At 35.7% G+C, this 21,870-nt stretch overlaps 1 protein-coding gene across 2 annotated transcripts in view; it reads left to right on the top strand.

Annotated features, from left to right (window-relative positions):
- Ncam2 (neural cell adhesion molecule 2) overlaps positions 1-21,870 on the top strand; it is a 390,993-nt gene that overhangs the window by 299,371 nt on the left and 69,752 nt on the right. For both annotated transcript variants that reach the window (XM_005068205.3, XM_005068206.4), the window contains exons 10-11: positions 17,343-17,530; positions 20,469-20,565. In XM_005068205.3, the coding sequence (XP_005068262.2) occupies positions 17,343-17,530; positions 20,469-20,565 (285 nt within the window). The remainder of the gene's footprint in view (positions 1-17,342; positions 17,531-20,468; positions 20,566-21,870) is intronic.

The following is a 21,870-nucleotide window of genomic DNA, read 5'->3' as shown; positions in this document are numbered from 1 at the left end:
ATCAAGTTGACAGATAAGGCTAATGGGCCTCATCTCATTGTATAATATAACAATGTAGCTGAGTATCTAAGACCAGCATCTCTTAGACTGCTCTGGAGACTTGAAATCAGGATTACAGTGGGGCCATATTCCTGATGAACATTCTCCTCCAGATTGTAGTGTTCACAGGGCATTTCTTGGTGTGTTGGCACACACAGACACACATTTCTTTGTCTTTTACAGAGGCAACTATGCCATCACAGTTTTCCCTCTATCATTACCTCATTATAAACCAATTGATCCTCAAAGCTACTGTTTATAAATTCCATGACTTTGAAGACATTCCTTTATATGACGTTTAGAATGACACACTTAGTCATTGTTGCATACCCTGAAGTTTACAGGGAAAGCATTTCCTGGATATAATGAGCAGAGATTTCTAGACATATATTTCCACTGAGATCATGTCTTAGAAACTTCACTGACCTCCTTGACATTTCAGTAAATCAAAACAATGATGTTCCACAGCTTTGTGGAAAATGATTACTAATCCATTCCTTGACCTTACCTCTTCCTTTTAAGGTATCACCGGTAGAATTATATTTCTGAATTACTACTAATTCATATCAAACGTAAGTAAAAGTAGCATCTCTGTAGAGATATTAGATGTTAGGGATGTGAGTTGATTAATTTGCAATTGCTGTGATTAAGCAACATGGCCAACTTGGAAGAAGGGCCTGAATGATTGCAAGAGGCAGAGGTAATAGATATCTACAGCGAGATAGTGTTTACCACACATGCAAGGACCATTGTACACATGAACCCAGTTTGTCTTTCAGGACTTACACAAGACCTACTTAGAGACTAAGGCACCCGATATCTGAGCTTCAATATGGGTAGGCTCATTAACTCCCATCCCTTTCTAAGGATCTATTGTTAAGTGATGGCCGCTGTGGAAAGAGACACAGCTTTCTTCAGGGAAGTGGTCTTTAATGGACCATACATGGTCCCATAAACAAGCAATATGAAGTGGAATCAATGAGTTTAAAAACTTAGTCGATTACTTGGAAGTGAAAAGTGCCAGGGTATTAAGGAAGAATTATAGCAGAGGGAATGACAGCATATTGGAAGGAATCACATGTCAGGTCTGTGAAACACATGTTTACTTTTTTGCTCCGAGGTATCAGACTTGTTGGCATAATCACCACATATCTATAAAAAATCACATATTCATAAAAATCAGCTCTTTATATGCATGTAAAACTTCATACAGCAGAGGGCATCAGATCCCACTATAGATGGTTGTGAGAAGTTGAACTCACTTCCTCTGGAAGAGCAACAGTGTTCTTAGCCACTAAGCCGTCTCTTCCAGGCCCAGCATTGAATGTGTAGTGGAGACCAGGAGCCTTGCAAACTTGCAATTGGAGATGTATGAACCAAGGAGTAAACAGCGTGACTTTTTGGGCTACATTAAAGCTTCCATGATGAGATTTTTAAATCCTTCCTTTATTTTTCTCATTTCATTTTCTTCATTTTTTTCTCATGGAATTTGTTTTATTCAGGGGGAGGGAGTTTCAGGGGCAGAGGGAAGATGCAAAGTGACAGGGAATGAATGGGACCAAGATACATGATATGAAAACACATAGAATAAACACATTTATTAATAAAAAGTTAAAGTCTCCAGCACCCAACTTTTAAAAATCAGCATAAACTCAGCAAGTTGGTTTAAGGTGATTAAAGGGGTAAATTCTACTCTTCTGTATTTCCATTTCAAATCCTTCTGGTGTTTTAATTCACAATATTCCTCTGTAAAGTAGAAACAATATTTTTAATGATTTTCATATGTGCAATGTGATTGAAAATTATATTGAACAACATCTAAGATCACCTTAGAAACAGTATAGAATGACACAATTTAATGAAATTGCAATTAAATATGAGAGACACAAAACCCCATGTACAGAAAGAGAGAAAAACTTCTAAATATGAAATAACTACATTATTTTAATGAAATAGAAACCAGTGATCAGATTTAACAAGGATATGTGGAGCTCTGTATTCAAGCACCAGCACTGAAAAAAATAGTGAAAATAAATTTAGGCTTCTTGCCAGTGTGATTTGCCTTGGACTGGATTAAATGTTTTCTTTTTACAATTAAAATAGTAATTACCAGTGTGATTAGACTGGTAATATGAAAAGCTGTTATAAGCCTTTAATACTTTCATTTTTCTTTCCATGATTTATGTGCAACATTAAATCATCAACCTGATTCATTAATTAAAATACAGGTGTTCAGTGTATTTTGTTTTCTCATCCTGGTCAAAATTTCTGTTTTGTGGTTGTTTTTCCTAGTAGTTTAAAAATTTTTATACAACTAACATGCATGATATAAAAATTTCACATAATATATGAATGGATAAAATACATATTCATTTTAGTGTAAGAAATTTATCTTCAAACAAAAAAGAAAACCTTTGACAAATCATTTGTGGTAACAAACTCTATTAATTTCAATGCTCAATTACGCCAGCACTCAGGAAACAGAGATAGGTTATCCACCGGTACACAATGAAACCATGTTTCAGAGGGAAGAGGGAGAGAGGGAGAGAGAGAGAGAGAGAGAGAGAGAGAGAGACAGAGACAGAGACAGAGACAGAGACAGAGAGACAGAGGGCAAGGAAGAAGAGGAATTTTTGTTCCATATAAAGAAAACCGATTATGCATATAACTGTGTGCTAGTTATTCTTCTTTTGACTTGATAGAAGGAAGGAAAAGTTTACTTTGAGCATAAGGTTTATGAAATAAAGGAGTCCATCCTGGCGGGCAGGCTTGGGCATATCAGCAAGTGTTGGATATGACAGTATTGGACCTGGAACTGGAATTTGCACAAAACTGTGACTTCTCAAATCCCACCCCAAGCAATGTACTTCCTTCAAAAAAGCTGCACCTTCCCCTCAAACAGTGTTAGCAGATGGGGACCAAGTGTTCAAATCCCTAAACTTATGTTGAGAGGACTCATTCAAGACCCACATTCCACGATGAGCCCCTCCTCTGTAGGTGATGTCATATTCAAAATTAATATGATCAAATTTTAAGTGTCCCCATAGCATTGAGCATGTTCATCACTGTTAAAGGTCCAAAGTCTCTTCTGATTTTCAAGACAATCTCTTACTTATGACATGTTGTAAAGTTAACATGCAAATAACATGTTCTTCTAACATACAATGCCATAGAATCTGCATTCTAATTCAAAAAGTAATCCTGGAAGCAGCATGGGGAAATACTGGGCCAAGGAAAAGTTGAGACCCATAGGAAATAACACCAATTCTTTCAGATCCATGACCAGTGCAAAAGGGTTTGATTATACAGCTTTGCTCTTTAAGCTTTGTCATCTGTAAGGGAGATTTACAATGTCAAAGCTGTGGAATATTGAAACACAAATAACCAACTCTAACATATATCTCTGCACTGTGCTAAATTCATTGCCTATATGCAACTCTCATTGGTAGATACCTTACAGCTTTGGCATTTGCAAAATTTCAGAGTCATTATCTATATCAATGTTTCACTTTCAAGAAGTTCCTTCTTACAGATTTTCAGAGCATCTTTTGCCACTATTAGCCGGCCCTATCAGTTTTATGAAATCATGCCAGAAGAATCCATGTGTCCTGTATTATTGTATTTTTCATGCCACTAAAACCAGTACCACTTGGGAAATATTTCTTTGTTTGGCTGCCAACTAGAAGTGGTCCCTAATCCACTTTGATTTTATCAGCACCAGCTTTCTTATACTGAGGCATTCTAGGAGTAGTAATTTATTTAGGCTTTCTTATAAATTGGAAGGTTAGCTATAAAGTCTTTCTTCTAGAGCATCCTTCTTGTTTTTCCTGTGTGGATCAAGAGGCCTCCTTTAACATTGCTAACCTCACTAATGGTTGTGGACTTGCTTTAACTTAATCCTGTTAACAAGTGTAGCTTTCTAGAGTTGTAGACAACCTTAGGAGTTATTAGTATTATCCCTTCCACAGATTCAGAGCTATGCTATCATAAACATTTCTCTGCCAAAGAAATGAGTCCATTAGAGCAATGGATTCTTTTAAGAATTTGTTTATTTTTACATTAAGAATGCACATATTTTGCCTGTATGCATGCATGTGCACCATAGGCATTTTAGATATCTGCAGATATGTGTATTGAATTCCCTAGGACTAGAGTTACATACAGTTAACAGTTACCACATGCACTCTAGGAACGAAACCTGGGTCATCTGCAGGAGCAACAAGGGCTTTTAAACTAATGTGGTATCTCCCCAGTTCCAAGGTCTATCATTATTACTATCTTATTAATTTATCATCAGACAAACTCATAGGACACAGTCAGCAAACAAATAGATTTTTGGCCAAAATTTCACAGGAATAACATCTCCCTAGATGTTAATATTGTTTCCCCTCTAACCCACCAAGTCTGGGCCTTCATGAATGGCATTTCTCTCAGTACTTCTGTGTTCAAACATCCATTAAATAATGCTTTGAATTTGCTTACAGGGTTCAAATGCTTTTCTAGTCTAAAGTTTAAAATCTTCCAAATGTCTCCCCTAAAATGTCAGGTTATTCCCAGCAATAACCCACAATCTGCTACAAACTTCTACATTCGCTACTTTCCTGTTGCTGTGATATAATAACCTAAAGTTTTGGAAAGAGTTCATTTGATACTTATGGTACTGGAGAAATCTTTTCCATCATAGTGTGGAGACTTAGCAGCAATCTGCAGGCATGGTGGCATGATGAGGAGGCTGAGAATCACATCAGAGAAGCCAAAGAGGAGGTGGAGAAGAGCTCTAAACTCCAAAGCCCATTATCAATGACATGCTTCCTCATGCAACGCTGAACTACCTCACCAAACACTACAACAACTAGGGGCCAAGTCAATTCAGACACCTGAGTCGATGATATTATTATTCATTCACATCACACTTCTGTTTGAAAAATCTTTCCTTCTTTGATGAATATCACCTTCTCTAGGATGCCTGTTTAAGCCTTTATAAGTAAAACTGTAACTAATCATAAAATCTATAAAATGATTAGTAATATAGGAAATTTAGTTAAAACTTCAGTTACATATTACGGAAATAACAACTTTGGGAACATATATTTCATTAATGTTTTAACTATCATACAGAGAGATGCTCATTTAGGAGTAAGATACTAAAATTAGACTGACTCACCTTACTTATAGTCAACCTATGCTATGGCCTGTAACAATTATATCATTAACAGAAAACAAAGTAGAGAGAAATTCAGAGACTGCTTTAAAAAGGACACATACAGGTATTCTTTATTGCAAGTAATTTTGGGGGGCTTGACTTGTGTGTCACGAACTATTCTGAGAGCTATGCATAAGATGACAGTTTAAATTCTGTATGAAAATTTGTATCCAGTGTTATGGTTAATTGAATGTAAGTGCACATCTAATTCAGTATTCCATCCAGCCAGTAGAATTCCCATGGTACCTGGACTGAATTCAGTTAATTGCCATAGCTGATTCTTCATATGTCTCAACGTATAGTAGAACTGAATCTATGAAATCATTTATTGAATTAGCCTCAAAATGTGCCAAAGGATATATTAGCTTTTACTCCCTTGATAGTTTTTCAGTGCATAAATTAAGTGAGAAAATTCAAAGGGATGAGAAGAGTCAATGTGCTTCAGGAAATTTTTGAAATGAAATTAATTCTTCACTAATTAGGAGAACAACTTCTTCACAAAATAAGTAATAAGAATCCTAGGAAGGAAATATGTAACTATAAAAGCAATTCTAGATTGCACTGCAAAATTTTGTGTGTTTAGACTGTGAAGCAAACATGCTTTGAGTACTCTGTTACATTGAGGAATACTCCTGAACTTTACACTTATGGAGAGTCTTTTAATTTTGATTTATTTTTTAAGTTATATATTGATCAACTCTTGAATATCAAATATAAACTCAGGTGCTGTAAGAAAATAATTTTATCCTCTCTTCATGATACTTGTGTGTTAATTATGGGAATAAAAGTCAAGCTGCTAAAAGAAGGGTCACTTCTGATATATACCCTCATCTGGTTTCATTATTGACTGAACATCATAGTGCATAGGTGTGCAAACTGAGAAGGCTAGAAAATTACTCGGCATTCAGTATTATAATTATTCAGTATCATAATGATAAGTGATTGCCCTTGGAAATATGCTAGCTCTTACCCAGAATGCCTCTAAGATTTGATGAGTCCTTGACCATCTGGGAAAAATTGACTATGCAGGATGGCCAGTATAAATAACTCACAACAGGGATTGGGGAAGAATGCTTGGGCTTAAGAATATCTACCAAATCCAGGGGAGGTTCTAGGCCCTGCCCTGGATGAAATGACAGACTATGGACACCCTCCTTGGGGAAATGGGGGGATATTGGAGGGCTTGGTGGGAGGGCGTGGGAGGAAGGGTTGGAGAGGGAGAGGGACCTGGAATTGATATTTGAAGCAACCTTGTTTCTACTTTAAATTTAAATTTAAAAATAAATTTTTTTTAAAAAAAGAATGTCTACCAAAAACTTTAAAAGTCCTGCTTTTAAAATTTTTATTCAGGGTTCAAAAAAAAAAACTACGAATAAGCAAGGGAACTAAAATCTGAGGGAAAAAAGAATTGACTCACACACAATTGTTCCTCTGCATCCTCTTTAGTCTCCTTCTCTCCTGCTTTTCTGTTTCTGTTTCTGTTTATTTATGCATTTCTTTGTCTCAAGTATTCTTGTCTCTTTCTCTATAACTTTCTTCTCTGTTTCTATGTTTCTCTATAACTCATCTCCCCCCAGATCTTGGGGGTACAGTTGTATGTTTACATTTTCAACAGTAATTATTTTTACAATACAATGTGACCCTTGAGTTTCTCAGTGTCAGCAAGGAAGATAAGATTTACACACAGAGCAATAAACTAAAACTGCTTGAAAAAACTTTTAGCATCAACTACTTAGGGCTTTAGGTCAGAGAGAGGGTCTAAGTTTGATTTGCTCAAGAAACAAAACCTGACACCTTTCAGGCTCTGTGACAGCATGGGTCTTCAGGAAAGTTTACTTTTCCTACAGATGAGCAAACAGGATGATTACCCATGTCTTTTTCTTCTTAGGGGAAACAGGAGGGAGCAGAAAGTCTCTGAGCTAAAATCTTGAGTTAGTACAAGAAGTTTGAAATTCTTTCATTGCAGGGTTAGTTTAGGTTATTTCTTCTCTATCTGCCAGTGAGGTAAAGCCAAGGGCATGCTTATATTTTCTATCCATCTAGGCAGCTATTAAGCGATAACTTTGGACATGCAGTAATTCAATGTTCTAGTGTATTTGAGAATGTCTAAGATGGATACTTCTTGCCAGGGCCCTAAACACTGACCAAGTGCCTGTCAATAAAGGTAATCACAGGAAGGCAGAGCTCTGCAATTACAATGGCGAGGGGGGAACAATGACCTGATAGTGGGTAACAGGCCTCACACATAGTTGAGGAATATAGTAGGTAAACTAGGACCTGTTAATGGAGAACAGGTATTTATACATAGCTAGCAAGTGTAAAGGGAAGCTTTTTTCTTGAGAGAAGCCTTCCCGCCAGCCTGGTTCCAGAGCCACATCAGTCCCAAATAAACACACAGGAGGCTATATTAATTATGAAGCTGTTGGTCTTGCTTGTTTCTTACTGGCTAGCTCTGACTTAAGTATTTATCCCATAATTGTTAATCTAAGTATTTCTCTTACCGGAGAGGTTTCCGGTCTTCCTACTTCATGGTATTACATCTTGACTCCCTGTGTTTCTCCTACCCAGAGTTCTCCTGGAGTCCTAGTCCCACCTATCTAGATTCCTATTGGCCAGCAGTGCTTTATTGACACAGGACTTCCACATCAAGCGAGTATAATCAGTAAAACTCCAAATGCATGGGAGAAATTTGTTTCCAGTAAATGCTCAGAGGGTGCTGAGCTGTGGGAAGTAAATCCCAAGTTTGTTACAGAAAGGAATAAGCTACAGGAAGAATCTACAAGACACAGACAATTCATTCATGACATTAAAACACCTGGTACAGGTTTGTCCTGGTTTCATCCTTCAGAAAGATCCTAAATTCTTCTAAGTTATTAGTGATGCAAAGGTTGTATAATTGCTGTGTGATCTTGCAGCTTGTTGCAAATGTATATGCAGAGATTTTTAAAATCACATAGAATTTTGGATTTAAGAGCTATGAGATGTAGTGTTTACAAGGTTTTAAGGATGATTATATGTGGAGAGCTGTGCCACACTGCGCCTTAAAGATGGCGCTGGCTTCTGCCTTCCACCCTCCCGGTGGTGAGTGCTCTCGGTAACAAACAACTCCTTATTTGGTGTGCTCCTATCCCGCCAGGGTCATGCCATGATCGTCAGATTGCTTACTTGTGCTGTTGCACCAATGGCTTATGCATATGTGGCCCATTCAGGGTTGGCTGGCCTTGGCTATTTAGGGAGCAGGAGGGGTTTCTCCCGTGGCTGCCTTTTGACTATTCATCAAGGTCCTGAATAAACTGTCTGCAAGAAGGGTTTCTGAGTCGCATCTTCCTTGCTGGTCGAGGTGGTCGTGACAATTATAACTATTCTTGGAAGATAAATGAAAGTCAACAAGTCACTAAGGGATTTCTAAGATATAGCAGGGGTTATGAGCTAGACAAGGGAGATAAAATTATGTGTTGAAAAATGTTAAAAGTAGGTATTTCTTATGAGATGTGATTCAGTAGTAAGGAGTGATGGCCAGCCTTTCTTAACATTTACAAAAGACAGCTTTCTATTGATTGTGATTCTTAAAACTTAACATTAAGGTATCTGTGTTAGTTATTGTTCTATTTTTATGGAGAATTGTTTTGACTAAGGCAACCTAGAAGAGGAAGCATTTAATTATGCTTTCAAAGGGTTCATCTATGGCCATCATGGCAAGAAAACAAGACAGCTGAACAAGGTTGAGAGATTTCCTTCTCTGCAGGCATTGGGCAGAGAAAGTAAGACTGAGTCTGGTATAGAATTTGAAATCTTAACACCTGTATCTAATAGCAAACATCTTCCATCAAGGACCTCCCAGTCATTCCTAAACAATTCCACGAATTAGGGAATAAGCATTCAAATATTTGAGCCTATAAAAGACATCTGAGTTCAAACCACAACAGTAACAAACATGAAAATTACATATCACTAAATAAGACTAAAAGAGAAACAATTCCTTATAGTATGCCAATGCCTTGAGAGTTCATATGGAAGGCTTGTTATAAATTTTGTTTAAGAAAAAAATGTATTATTACATTCTGAATGTGAATTTTAAAGGCATATTTGGTTTTATCTTCAAAACTTTTTTTATGCTTTTGTATGTGTGCCTATAGGTGCATGCTGTGTGTGTGTGTGTGTGTGTGTGTGTGTGTGTGTGTGTGTGTGTGTTTGCCTCCAGAAACTAGCATACATCATCAGATCCCTGGAACTAGCGCTTTAGGTGACTGTGAGATAACCGATATGGTTGCTCAGCAATTGATGGCAAAGTAGTAGATGTTTTTAACTACTGAGAGAGCTCTTTCTCCAAAATAATTTCTGTCATTTCACTCATGAGATATTAGTATATTCTATTGTCTTATATTGCTATTCATGAATTAATCAAAATTAGGTCAAAGATTTATGTATTTCATCTCCCGCTTTCTCTGACATTGTTTGTTACCAGGATTATGTGGAGGCAGAATTAAAATGCAGGTCAGACTTCAGGAAAAAAAAATCACATCCTGACAATTTCAGAGCAAGAGGCAGAAATGAAAAGAGATAGTGAAAAGTTTGCCTCAAGCAAGTAATTGAGTCAGAAAATAGAATGAAACAATGAGTAGCACCTGTGAGATAAGCTGTATCTTCCTCAATAGGAGGGGGAAAAAGGAAGAGGACATTATTAACATGAAGTTCTTATCATCAATTCTGAATGCAGAAAATTTCCTGAATTCTAGAAAGATCAGCATTCAAGAATGGGTGTTTTGTGAATATAAACTTTTTGAAGGGAATATATACAGACAGATTACATACTGACACATGGGAAAATTTCTTGGATTCTAGTATGATTAAATGAAATATTCAAAGAAAACCATTCACAAGAGAATTGTCTAAGAGTTCTAGCTCAACTCTTTGTCTATACACATGCAACTAATTTAAATAAATTCTACTTAGAGTTCATTGCATCTTAAAAATAGTTTGGAAAATCCCAATGATTAGCTTCTTAATCTCAAACTTCAAACTTGGTTGTGTTGGCACAACTGAATTAATTTCTTAGAAACTTAGAATTATACAGTAAATTATTCTGATATATTATTGTGCTGTATTCAATTGCTGTAGGAAAACACTATCACCAAAAGCAACTTAGAGAGTTTATTTGTGTTAGAGTTTCATGTTCATTGTGAAGGGAACACAAAGCAAGAATCTACATATAAACCTGGTAGCAGAAGAGGAAGGGAGAGGACAGGAGAGAGCAGGAAGATCAAGTCAGGGGAAGAGCATAGGAGAGCAAGAAAAGAGATAGCATAATAGACAGAGCCATTATAGGTTTAAAGAGAAATCTGTCACTGACAATCTAAGCAATAGTCGAGAGGCCACCTTAAATACCCTTATCTGATAATGAGAATTATGCCAACTTTATATACCATCCTAGAGCCTTCATCCAGTAGCTGATTGAAGCAGAAGCAGACATCCACAGTGAAACACTGAGCTGAACTCTGGAACCCAGTTGCAGAAAGGGAGGAGTAAAGAGCAAATGGGTCAAGACCAGGCTGGAGAGACCCAAAGAAACAGTTGACCTGAACAAGGGGTTGCTCATGGACCCCAGACTGATAGCAGGGAAACCAGCATAGGATTGTTCCAGATCTCCTGAAGGAGGATGTCAGTTTGGAGGTCTGGTTAATCTATGAGGCTTCTGGTAGTGGATCAGTATTTATCCCTAGTACATGAATGGACTTTGGGAATCCACTCCACATAGAGGGATACTCTCTCAGCTTAGACATACTGGGGAGGGTTTTGGCCCAGATCCAAATGATATGACAGACTTTGAAGATTTGAAACTTTCCCTGGGGAGCAGAATGGTGATAGAATAGGCATCAGTGGGGGCCAGGGGAGGAGGGGAGGGAGAAGGAACTGGTATTGACATGTAAAAGAAGATTGTTTCTAATATAAATAAAAAAGGGGAAAACAACTGAAAAAAACAGGCTGTGGGGGAATGCTGCTCACTTTCTTTCTGCCCTTGGTTTAACCAGCCTCCTTTTTAATAGCATCTAGGACCAAGAACCCAGTAGCTACTCCCAGGCCTACATGATGCATCTACCAAACGAAAAACAAAACAAAACAACAAAAAACCCCTGTATCTAAATTTCAGGGAATATCCTGGAAGAAGTGCAGAAATTTTAAGAGCCAGAGGACCATGAAATCTTTGAGATTGTGTCTCAAAAAATGACAAGGAATCCTCACCCATAAATCCTCAGTAATATGGTGCCAGAATAAGGCCTGATCATGTACAGCAAGTAGAGATGTGCTAAGAAGGAAGGAAGGAATCAGTAATCTCATGGGAATCTACCCCTAGACAAACAAAGACAACTAAAGGGAGAGCTTGGTAAACAGTGTCTGCTAGGTATTGCTACCCAATACCAAGTAGCTTGCCCTCAAATAATACATACAGGTTATACTAAAGGAACTAAGCAGGTGTTAGTCACATATTTGTGTATGTATTTATGTTTGTAACATTCATAAAGAAACCTCCAATTCAAGAGGTCTTGGGGCAGTTTCCTTGGAAGGTATTGGAGCAAGTAGAGAGAAGGTGTTGAGGAATGTTATATTTTAAGTAAAAAATAGTAGAATCCCCAAAGGAGGCAGATTCAGTGTTCCACTCAAAATAGAACTTTCTACCGGGACATTCATGAATATGTTGCTACTTGTTCCCAAGCTATGAAACTTTTAGTTCTGAAAGAATATCTACGCAGGAAAATGTTTGGTATTAATACCTGATTTTTAAATATTCATAATTTATAACCTAGGAAGCAGTCATTTTTCTATTTATTTTTTCTCAATATATGTTTTTATTTAAATTAGAAACGTGAATGCTTCACATGTCAATCTCAGCTCACTCTCCCACCCCTATTCCCTTGTCCCTCCACCAGCTCTCCCTAACCCCCCACCCAATCCCTACATCATTCCCCAGGGAGGATGAGGCTCTCCTTGGGGGGAATCTCAGAGACTATCATTTTATCCAGGGCAGGACATAGGACCTTCCCCATGAGTCCAGGCTGAGAGAGCATCCCTCCATGTGGAATGGGCTCCCAAAGTTCATTCGTATGTCATAGTAAACATTTCCCAAGGCACCAGAGATTTCTCAGGCCTCCTCACTGACACTATATTCATGGAATCTGGATCAGTTCCCTGTTGGCCTCTCAGCCATCAGTCTGAGGTTCAAGAGCTCCCCCTTGTCCAGTCACCTGTCCTTGTTGGGTTTCACCAGCAATGTCTTGACCACTTTGCTCATCATTCCTCCCTCTCTGTCACTGGGATCCAGGAGTTCAGTTCAGTGTTTACCTTGGATATCTGTCTCTGCTTCCATCAGTCACTGGATGAAGGTTCTAGGATGGCATATAAGGTAGTCATCATTCTTATCATCAGGGAAGAGTTAGTAACGTAGTCTCACTGCTATTGCTTAATTTGCCAGATGGTGTTATCCTTGTAGATCAACACAACACCATACAGGTTCCACACATTTTGTGTATTTCCCATCTCTAAGCTTTTTTCCTTCATATTACTTTACTTTCTCTTTAAAGACTATTATTTTTAAACTATTATTTTTTCCTATGACTGTCTATAACCATTTGCTTTTCTTTCTTAAGCCTATAAGCATTTTAAACACTGTAACCTGTTTAGGTTTTTCACTGTGTGTCTATAGTCTTTCCTGAACGAATGAGTCAAACCTTAAACTGCTAAGCAGCAGCTAGTCCTGCTGCCACAGCTCTGATGGCTGGCTCTGCCTCCTTCTTGAGTCCATGAGAGTCAGCCTTAAGTCTATGAACCTGGTTGAGAGTTGTATTCAACCATCCCAGCTCTAGGCAGTTGATTTTCGTATGGTGGCAAGTTGAGTTAGCTCAACTATTGCTACTAAACTAACTTGATTCTCAAGTGCTTAGGTACAACAGACCTCTTAGAAACTGTCTCAAAAAAACAAAACAAACAAACGAAACACACACACACACACACACACACACACACACACACATACACACACACAAAACAGCAGACCTCTTAAAGTAACCACATTTTTTTCAGCTTTCTTAGGTCCTCTGTGGAAATTCTGGACCCAAGTTGGGCACCAATTATACCAGGCTTTCTTGAACCACCAGCCCCCAAATCATGACATGGAGACTTATCACAGTTATGAATGCTTGGCATCATATTATGCTTGTCCCACTATCTCTTATAACCTGTTTCCTCTTCATCTGCATTTTGCCTTGGGACTTTTTAATGTTTGTTTCATTCTGTTCCGACTTACTGCTTCTTCCATGGCTGGCTGGCTGGCAACTGCCTGGCTGGCTGGACCCGTGCCTCCTTTTTTACCCCCTAGTTGTCTCTCAAGCCTATATTCTCCCTCCTACTAATTCTCTCTGCCTGCCTGTCCCATTCATTCCTTTAATGTCTAGATATTCACTGTTGAGCTTTTTATTAGGAAGGCAAAGTTAGACAAATGTAACAACACGCCTTTACATAGTTAAACAAATGCAACATATATTACATAGTTAACTTCTGAAACTCAAACAAATGTAACATATCTTTACTTAGCTAAACAAAATTCTATTCTAGAACATTTGCTTTTTGCCATAAGGGTAAAGTTTTAGAGTGCAGTTATGAATAATACTGTCTAAGTAAAGAAGTGACAAGTGGGTCTTAAAACCTATGACCTCATTACCCTTGGTTGTTTAGCTAGGTTTCCAGTACCAGACCACATGATTTCTCTCCAGCTGAGCAGGCCATATGTCCAACAAGCAGCTTCTGGTTACCACAGAAGTGTGAGTGTCATTGCTGCATCTAGGGTTACCTGGCTGAGCTGATCATTGCGGTTAGTTCATTGGCATTACAACTGCAGAGGAATACTGTGCTTTATGCCCTTGTATGCTTGCATAGTTCTTACTTTTGTCATGAAACTTAGTGCCCAGAAAACAAGTTTCCAAGTCAGACCCAGCTCAGAGCTTCCATGTCCTGTATGTGAAGAGGCGGGCAACTTCAGCACAAGAGATGTATCCTCAATACCTGAGAGGCGATAGAGGTGTAGAAAGTTAGCGTGTTACCATGATAATTTCCTGTACTCTGTGTTCAATATGCTGATACATGACTTCTGAGGCTTAATAGAAAATATTAAATGGTCTATGGGTCTTGGTGGTGAACACTGTCAATTCAAGTGGGATACTTCGTTTAAACAGTGCACAAACATGTGAGTGCCCTCAGTTGCACGCATGCACACATGCATACACATACGTACACACACATGCACAGAGTACATATATATGTACTACACATGGTTTAATGAAAATAAAATATGATTTATCATGTCTTTTTATTCAGATGTCATTAGTGTCGTTTTCCTCCACTCTCCTCTTTCTGTATGGACTTCCTTCCCCTCCACAATTGACCCCCACACCCCTTTTCCCATTTCATTCTTTACATAATTTATGTCCTGCTGTTCCCTTTTTTAGTGATACTTCCACCACGATATCCCTTTTCCTTTTCTGACCTGTGATTACTCTAGGTTATATAATCTCATTAAGACATGGAGCTATAGTATTTCTATGACCCATTTATCAGGTGAAGGACATTCCAGTTCTTTCTAATTCCTAGATATTGTGAACACATTATCAATGAAGCATCGCTCAGTATCTATTGTGTAGGGTGTTGACTTCTCTCTGGGAATATGCCAAGGAGTGATATATTTGTGTTATATGAGAGATTTACCTGTAGCTTTTCATGAGTTTTCCACATAGTCATTCAGATTGACTGAACCAGGTTTCAGTCACACCAATATTAATTGTGATTTCCTCTTTCTTCCTTTCTCACCAGTACATGATAGTAGTTTTGTTGATCTTAGCAATCCTGAGCAGTACATAATATATTACAATACTCTATTAATACAGCTTGATTGCAATATATATATGCAATACATATATATATATATGCATATATGTTGATATGCTTGTCAGTGTATTAGAATAGAGAGCCTAAACACTAAACCAAACATCAATAATTTGATTACTGGAAAAATGACAATGTTTATAATAAATTGTATTGGAAAGCAATATACACATACAGAACATGTGTGAAATTGCTATGTCCATTTGCCATAAAATGAAAATATCTAGATTTGAAAAGTCTTCTTCCATCATGAACACATTAGTACTGAGTACTTGTAGTTGGTCTGTCAACACTCGGTGATGAACGGATGAGGTACTCGAGGAACCCCTACCTCTTGTTGCTGGAGTATTGGCTGTTGGGTTCTGAGTGAGGGAGAATAATTGTCTTCTGCTCTGTATTCACTACTGAGCTCTTCAGGTTCCAACAGATGGCTTCACACTCTTTATTTCACAAATGATCCTCATTAAACTCCATGGGTCTCAAAGCAAAAAGCGTAGTCATGAATGTGAGAAAGATATCTTTCCCGAAGACAAAAGGAGACTGGGGTAGTCAGGCGATAGAAGCATGTGGAGGTGAGAAGATGCAAGAGACATTATATACTTGTATGAAACTGTCGACAGAGAACATATTTAATAATTTGTTTTAAAATGATTAAAGATATAAATGTAGCAACTGAAACTGATAATTTATGGGAAATGGAGAATTCTTTGGAACTATTAAAGGCAATGTAGGAAATAAATGAGACAATAATCAAATGGGATCACAAGTAATTAAAATGGTACACACAATGAAAGAAACAACAGAGTGAAGATAAAAATACAAACTTGGTGACAATCTAAAATTACACATGTATGAATATATATGTATATATATGTACATATATATGATTTATAATGAACAAAAAACTCTTTAACATAAGATATTAAAATAAACTGATTTTGAAATAAGCAGTGTACTTACATGCTCACCATAACTAAACCTTAGGAAAGTATAAATTTAAACCTCTAAAAGTAATCATGTCACACCAGTATTAGTAAATATCAAAATTTCACATAATTGTCAGTTTGATGTAAGAGAATTAAAGAAGAGAGAATATTATGAACAATAATAAAGAAGTTATACACATACACACATTAATACTGTAGAAAATTATGATATAATGATATAACTATTGTATATATAATAAAGAAAGTGAAACCAATATGAAGACAGTACTTTTCCAAGGTTTCTCCTAACTATGGCAACAAAATTCACAAGACCAGGAGAGTGAAGCAAGCAGTCTGTTTAATCATCTTACAAATGAAGTCTGGTAAATACATAAATTTTCTTTCATTTCATCCAATACAAATAGAACCTAATGTTAAGTATAATAAACAAGTCACACTATACAGTCTCATATGTAAATATGAAAGCATTTTATATTAGTTAATTTATGTTTTTACAAGAACTATTAATATAGTATCATCATCAAATCTGTGTAGGACGGGAAGGAGAAAGTGTGACCATTGTACACTTTTTCCTCTAAACTAAGATTTCTCACCTGTTTGCTGCATAACATTAGTAGAAAAACTGTGACAAGAACAAACTTAAATACTGATAAATGAATGCTTGTGTTTTCTAAATAATGTGCTAAACTCCCATTCTAAATTTCACATCATACTGGAATTCTAGTCAATTATTTTTTGTCAGGATATTAAGGTGAAATTTAGCTCTAAATATTTTTCTTATTTTAACAATTCACTCTTTTTGTCATTTTAACTTTAAGTCTATGTAAAAATTCAAATATTATGATTTTTCATGATCCTTAATATCATATAGAATTTTTAAAATTAGAAATATGATGAATTCTTTTAAAAATATTTTAAGAATTTATGTGTATGAATATTTTATTTACTTGAATGTATGTTTGTGCATCAAATGTACGTTGCCTGTGGAGGCCAGAGAAAGATTCCCTCATACTGATATGACAAGAGCTTGCAAACCACGTTGTATATGCTGGGAATCATATACACGTCCTCTGGAAGGCCTGCCATTGTTCTCATCCACTGAGCCATCTCTCTGTCTCCTATTATGAAAGCTCTATGTAAACAAGGAAAAATTAGTAACAAAAATAGTAATAGTAATTAAATGATTGCATTATAACACCTATTTATATCTGATTGTTTTACAGATGCCCCAAAGTTTGTTTCAAATCAGACAACGTATTACTCTTGGGAAGGAAATCCAATCAACATAAGCTGTGATGTGAAATCTAACCCACCGGCGTCAATCCACTGGAGAAGAGAAAAACTGGTCTTACCAGCCAGAAATACTACTCATTTAAAGACGTACAGTGTAGGAAGAAAGATGATACTAGAGGTAAGCTTTTGTGAACATATATTAATAATCATATTTTAGCAATCATTGATTGTGTCAAAATAGATTTAATTGATTTTCTATAGAAACTGTGAAATAATTATATAAATATATTTATTTTTAAAAATTATTTTTGCATCAGTATAGTATCCCATTTGCTGTTTGTGTTCACATATCTTGAAATATTTTTCACAAATTTACTTTTTGGAAATAAAAAAAATGCTGACAAGAATGCATGAGCAAGTGAAATAATACTTAGGATTTTAAAAGGCAAATGTTTAACTTCAACGTTGATGATCCCACTGATTGTTTATAACTATTATCCTTTGACTGGCATTTACACATGTCAGTTGGTTAATAATATGCTAATTCTAGAATAAGTTTCTAAATAAACCTCTTTGGAAGAGATATAAAAGGTTATGCATATATTAGAAATATTTAATACTAGTACAAATATTTTGTACTAGAAATTTGATCATATACCTTGGATTATTTCATTTTATATTTTGTGCAGTTTTTAAATCTTGCTCTTGTTTAGTTTAGTATTTTTACAATGATATTACTAAATTTTAGAAAGAACAACTTGACATAGGAAAGATTCATTTGGGTTCAGAGTTCCAAATTGTTGAGTTATTAGTGGTTTGGCCCTAAACACTTGGATGGACCATTACAATGGCAGGGCCATGTGGTGGACAATTTGCTTTACATTGTATGAGAAGCAGAAAGCAAGAGAATATTGGTGCTGAATGTTAGTTTTTCTTTTTTCCATGTTTATTTTGTTGTGATTTACAGCGAATAGAATAGTGCTGTCCGCATCCAGTTTGGGTCCTTTCAGTCCTGTCAAGAACTGAATCCATAGATTACTCTAAAACCACAGACGTTGTCAATCAAAACCAAATGCCATAGTGGATTTCTTGTAAAAACTATTTTTGGATAAGAAGTCCATATTTCTTTCTAAGAAAAGAGGCTTCAGGTTGGCTTGGTTAATTCTTCCTTCCTTAATGTTGTCCTTGTTTTCTTTCTTGCTTGTTTTTTTCCTTGACTCCTGTATATTTCCATTTCTTTCAAACTGTGCTATGTTAAGTGATTTTTGTATCTGTTAAGTATAGTATCATAAAGGTATTATTGGTGATAGACATGTAAATCCTGTGTTTCTTGGCCACTTTGTTCCTGGAATGGGAGAGTCTATGAATTCAACTTTTTATTTCCTGTTAAGTTCTCCATTCAGCATTGAACCAATTTTCTAGCACATAAATTGAGCAGTTGAAAATGGCTCCAAAGTAAGTGTTTTTTTTATGAAGTATTAATTTAAAAATAAAACTGTACTGTAGCCATAGTACTTGCTGTGGCTGTCCTGCATCCATGTTATATGATTCTATAAACACCAGCTTCCTTATAGAATGTACAGAAATTTTTCACACAGGGCTATGGAATTAAAAAAAAGATTTTGCTAATATATGTGTAATAGAATTAAGCTAGCCTAGTTTATTAAATCCACATGTAAGATCATTTCAGGGAATTTACAAAAGAGTTAAATTTGACCATCAAGCTGTGAAGTCTATGAACTTTTCTTAGTTAGACATCTTCCTAGAAAATGAATGACACAGCTTTATATACCCTCTTTGTTCACAATAATCATCTTCAATAGACCTCAAAATTGTTCTCTTAGTTAATAGTCTATTACCGTCAAATCATTGCTTGTCTCCTTAAAGATATGGTTGAAATTAATGGGCAATTCATGTTGTTAGCACAGTCTCTCTTTAAATAGTTGCTGGAATTGAAAATTATTTTTATTACAAACATCAAATATCTTGGAAGGATTAACACTTAAGATTTTCTGCACAGTGGAATTACAGAGCTGACCCTACCTTTCACCAGTGGAGTCCCTGAATGTGAACTTAATTTCTGATTTTAATGTATAAAACTGAGGTCATGTCTTTTTCACCTAAAAAATGGAACCAAGATGATTGCTACAGATTTAAAAATCCTATTTGTGGCATTTTTATATGTCACTGTTTTATTGCAAAAAACTATTCATGAAAAAATTAAAACCTCCAGGTGTGGAGCTGAATATTAAAATGCATGACTAGGCATCGTGATTTATTCATATTCTCAATACTTCAGAGGCAGAATCAGGAGAATCACTGGGAGATCAAGACCAGCCTGAGCTAGTAGTCAATTCCAGATCAGTATGGGATACACAATGAGAAAATTCCAAAAACAAACAAGCAAACAAACAAAACATGAAAACAATGTAGAACCTACTTCCAGTAGAAACTTTTTGTCTTAAAATTTATAGTTGCTTTGACTTGGCAATGACTACAAGATACATTTCCTTAGTACTTTCCCTATGCTTTGCTCATCAGAAGACAAATAGTTTTGCAAATGAATAGATGTGTCAAAATGAAGACATTGATCCAACTAATGAATTGATGCATAAAGCATGAATCACTTCAACTTTGAATGTTTAGTTTTGTAGGTTTTGTCTTTAAAATGTTATCATTACACAGATTGAGTTGGTGGAATTTATGTACTTAGGAATATACATATATGCTAGAAATACATACATACATATGTATATATATGTATATATATGTACATATATATGCATATATATATAAATGTGAATGTAAAAGCAATGGTAAAGGCATCATGATTTAAAAGGGAACAAGGTGGATGCATGGGTGCGTAAGGAGAGAGGAAAGGTAATGTTAAAAGGATGCAATGAAATTAAAATCTTGAAAAATAAAAGAATTTAAACATATATAAAAATAAAAGACATGTCAGCATTATTTAATATTGCTTGCTGGATAAAGAAATGAGTTCTATGAGGAGTCATATGTAAAATAACTGAACAAATGTGCGAGTAGTACATGTTTCAGCCTTTCAAAATATCCTTGATGTTTCTTCACTTTCATTTTTGTTATTGCCATTATTTCAGATTGCCCCTACATCGGACAATGACTTTGGACGATATAACTGCACGGCTACTAATCGTATAGGCACAAGGTTTCAGGAGTATATTCTTGAGTTAGCAGGTGAGTACAGAAAAGTAATATATGGCACTCATAAAGTAATTTTATACTCAAATGGAGTTTTAAGTTAATAAAACTGTATCAATTTATTTTACAAGAAATCTAAAATAATATTTATAAAATTTTAAGCGATAATATAGGACATTCTTTAAAGTCATGACCCCAGGGTTACAAAATAAAAGAAAACCATTTGACATAGTGAGTAGTGAACACTTACATTCTATTTAATATTTAAAGCTTAATTTAAAATTTAATTCCTTCTCGTGTATATATAAGATTCTTAAAGTAGGAAACATGTATTTGAAATAAAATTGCATATGAAATAATGTAAAATCACCTTTTAATATATATGTATATGTATAAAAGCATTAATAAATAAGTCAGTTTTATTTAAAATCTAGCATATGTCATCCAACATGTGAATTGCTTCTACAGGAGGTGTGTGGAATTCAGTGAGATAAACAATGCAATAGAGATAATCTTAAATTATTTTTAATTTGTCATCATAGGAAATACTTCAGAGTTGAGCAACCCTATCATATATCCTATTACTTAACTGCTCAAAATCAAAACCTCTAGTAATGAGAAAATTATACTTAATCCCATGAGAGGCAATCCAAAGAGCACAGAGAAATCGTCATGATTTTTTTCCCCAGCTTGACGACAATCTAACCAAATAAGCATGATTTTTAGGCACATGTTTCTGGTTGAGTAAGCATAACCCAAAGTTCTTATTAAGTCAAAATACTCTGAAGGCTTAAAAAATACTGGCACATTCTGTGGCCATTAATGTCCTATAAAATTAAATATTTTTAAATAAAAATAAACTTTGGAAGAAGTTGAGACATTAACAAATACACATAATAATTATATGGGACAAAATGATTATCGTATTTGGTAATATTACTGGCAAAACCAACAACTGTTTGTGGATCAAAAATTAGTAACAAATGGCAGTTTGCAAATTGTCACTGATTGACGAATTGAAGGCAAATATTTTATTCAGAAATGTGACTATTTAGAAAAAAGCACTCAAATACCTTGTAAGTACCCAAACATTGTCCTACACATGATGATGCAGTATTTAGTAGTATTTTGATTTCATATTATTGAGATAAGACACATGATACCAACCACATACATTCATGAATTGAACAGTTCATGCTTTGTAATGCGTTTTGCTATTTTCTCTGCTGTGAAGAATAGCTTGATAAATTGTATTATGACAGATATTTTCAGCTTAATTAAATCATGAGGTTACAATCGAATTTATATCATAATTCAGGAAAATTCATAAACTAATTTCAT

Source organism: Mesocricetus auratus, unplaced genomic scaffold (genome assembly GCF_017639785.1).
Source record: "Mesocricetus auratus isolate SY011 unplaced genomic scaffold, BCM_Maur_2.0 Super-Scaffold_100008, whole genome shotgun sequence".
In the NCBI taxonomy this organism is placed as follows: domain Eukaryota; kingdom Metazoa; phylum Chordata; class Mammalia; order Rodentia; family Cricetidae; genus Mesocricetus; species Mesocricetus auratus.
The sequence above is the reverse complement of the archived record's forward strand: the minus strand, read 5'-3'. Positions and strand labels throughout refer to the sequence as shown.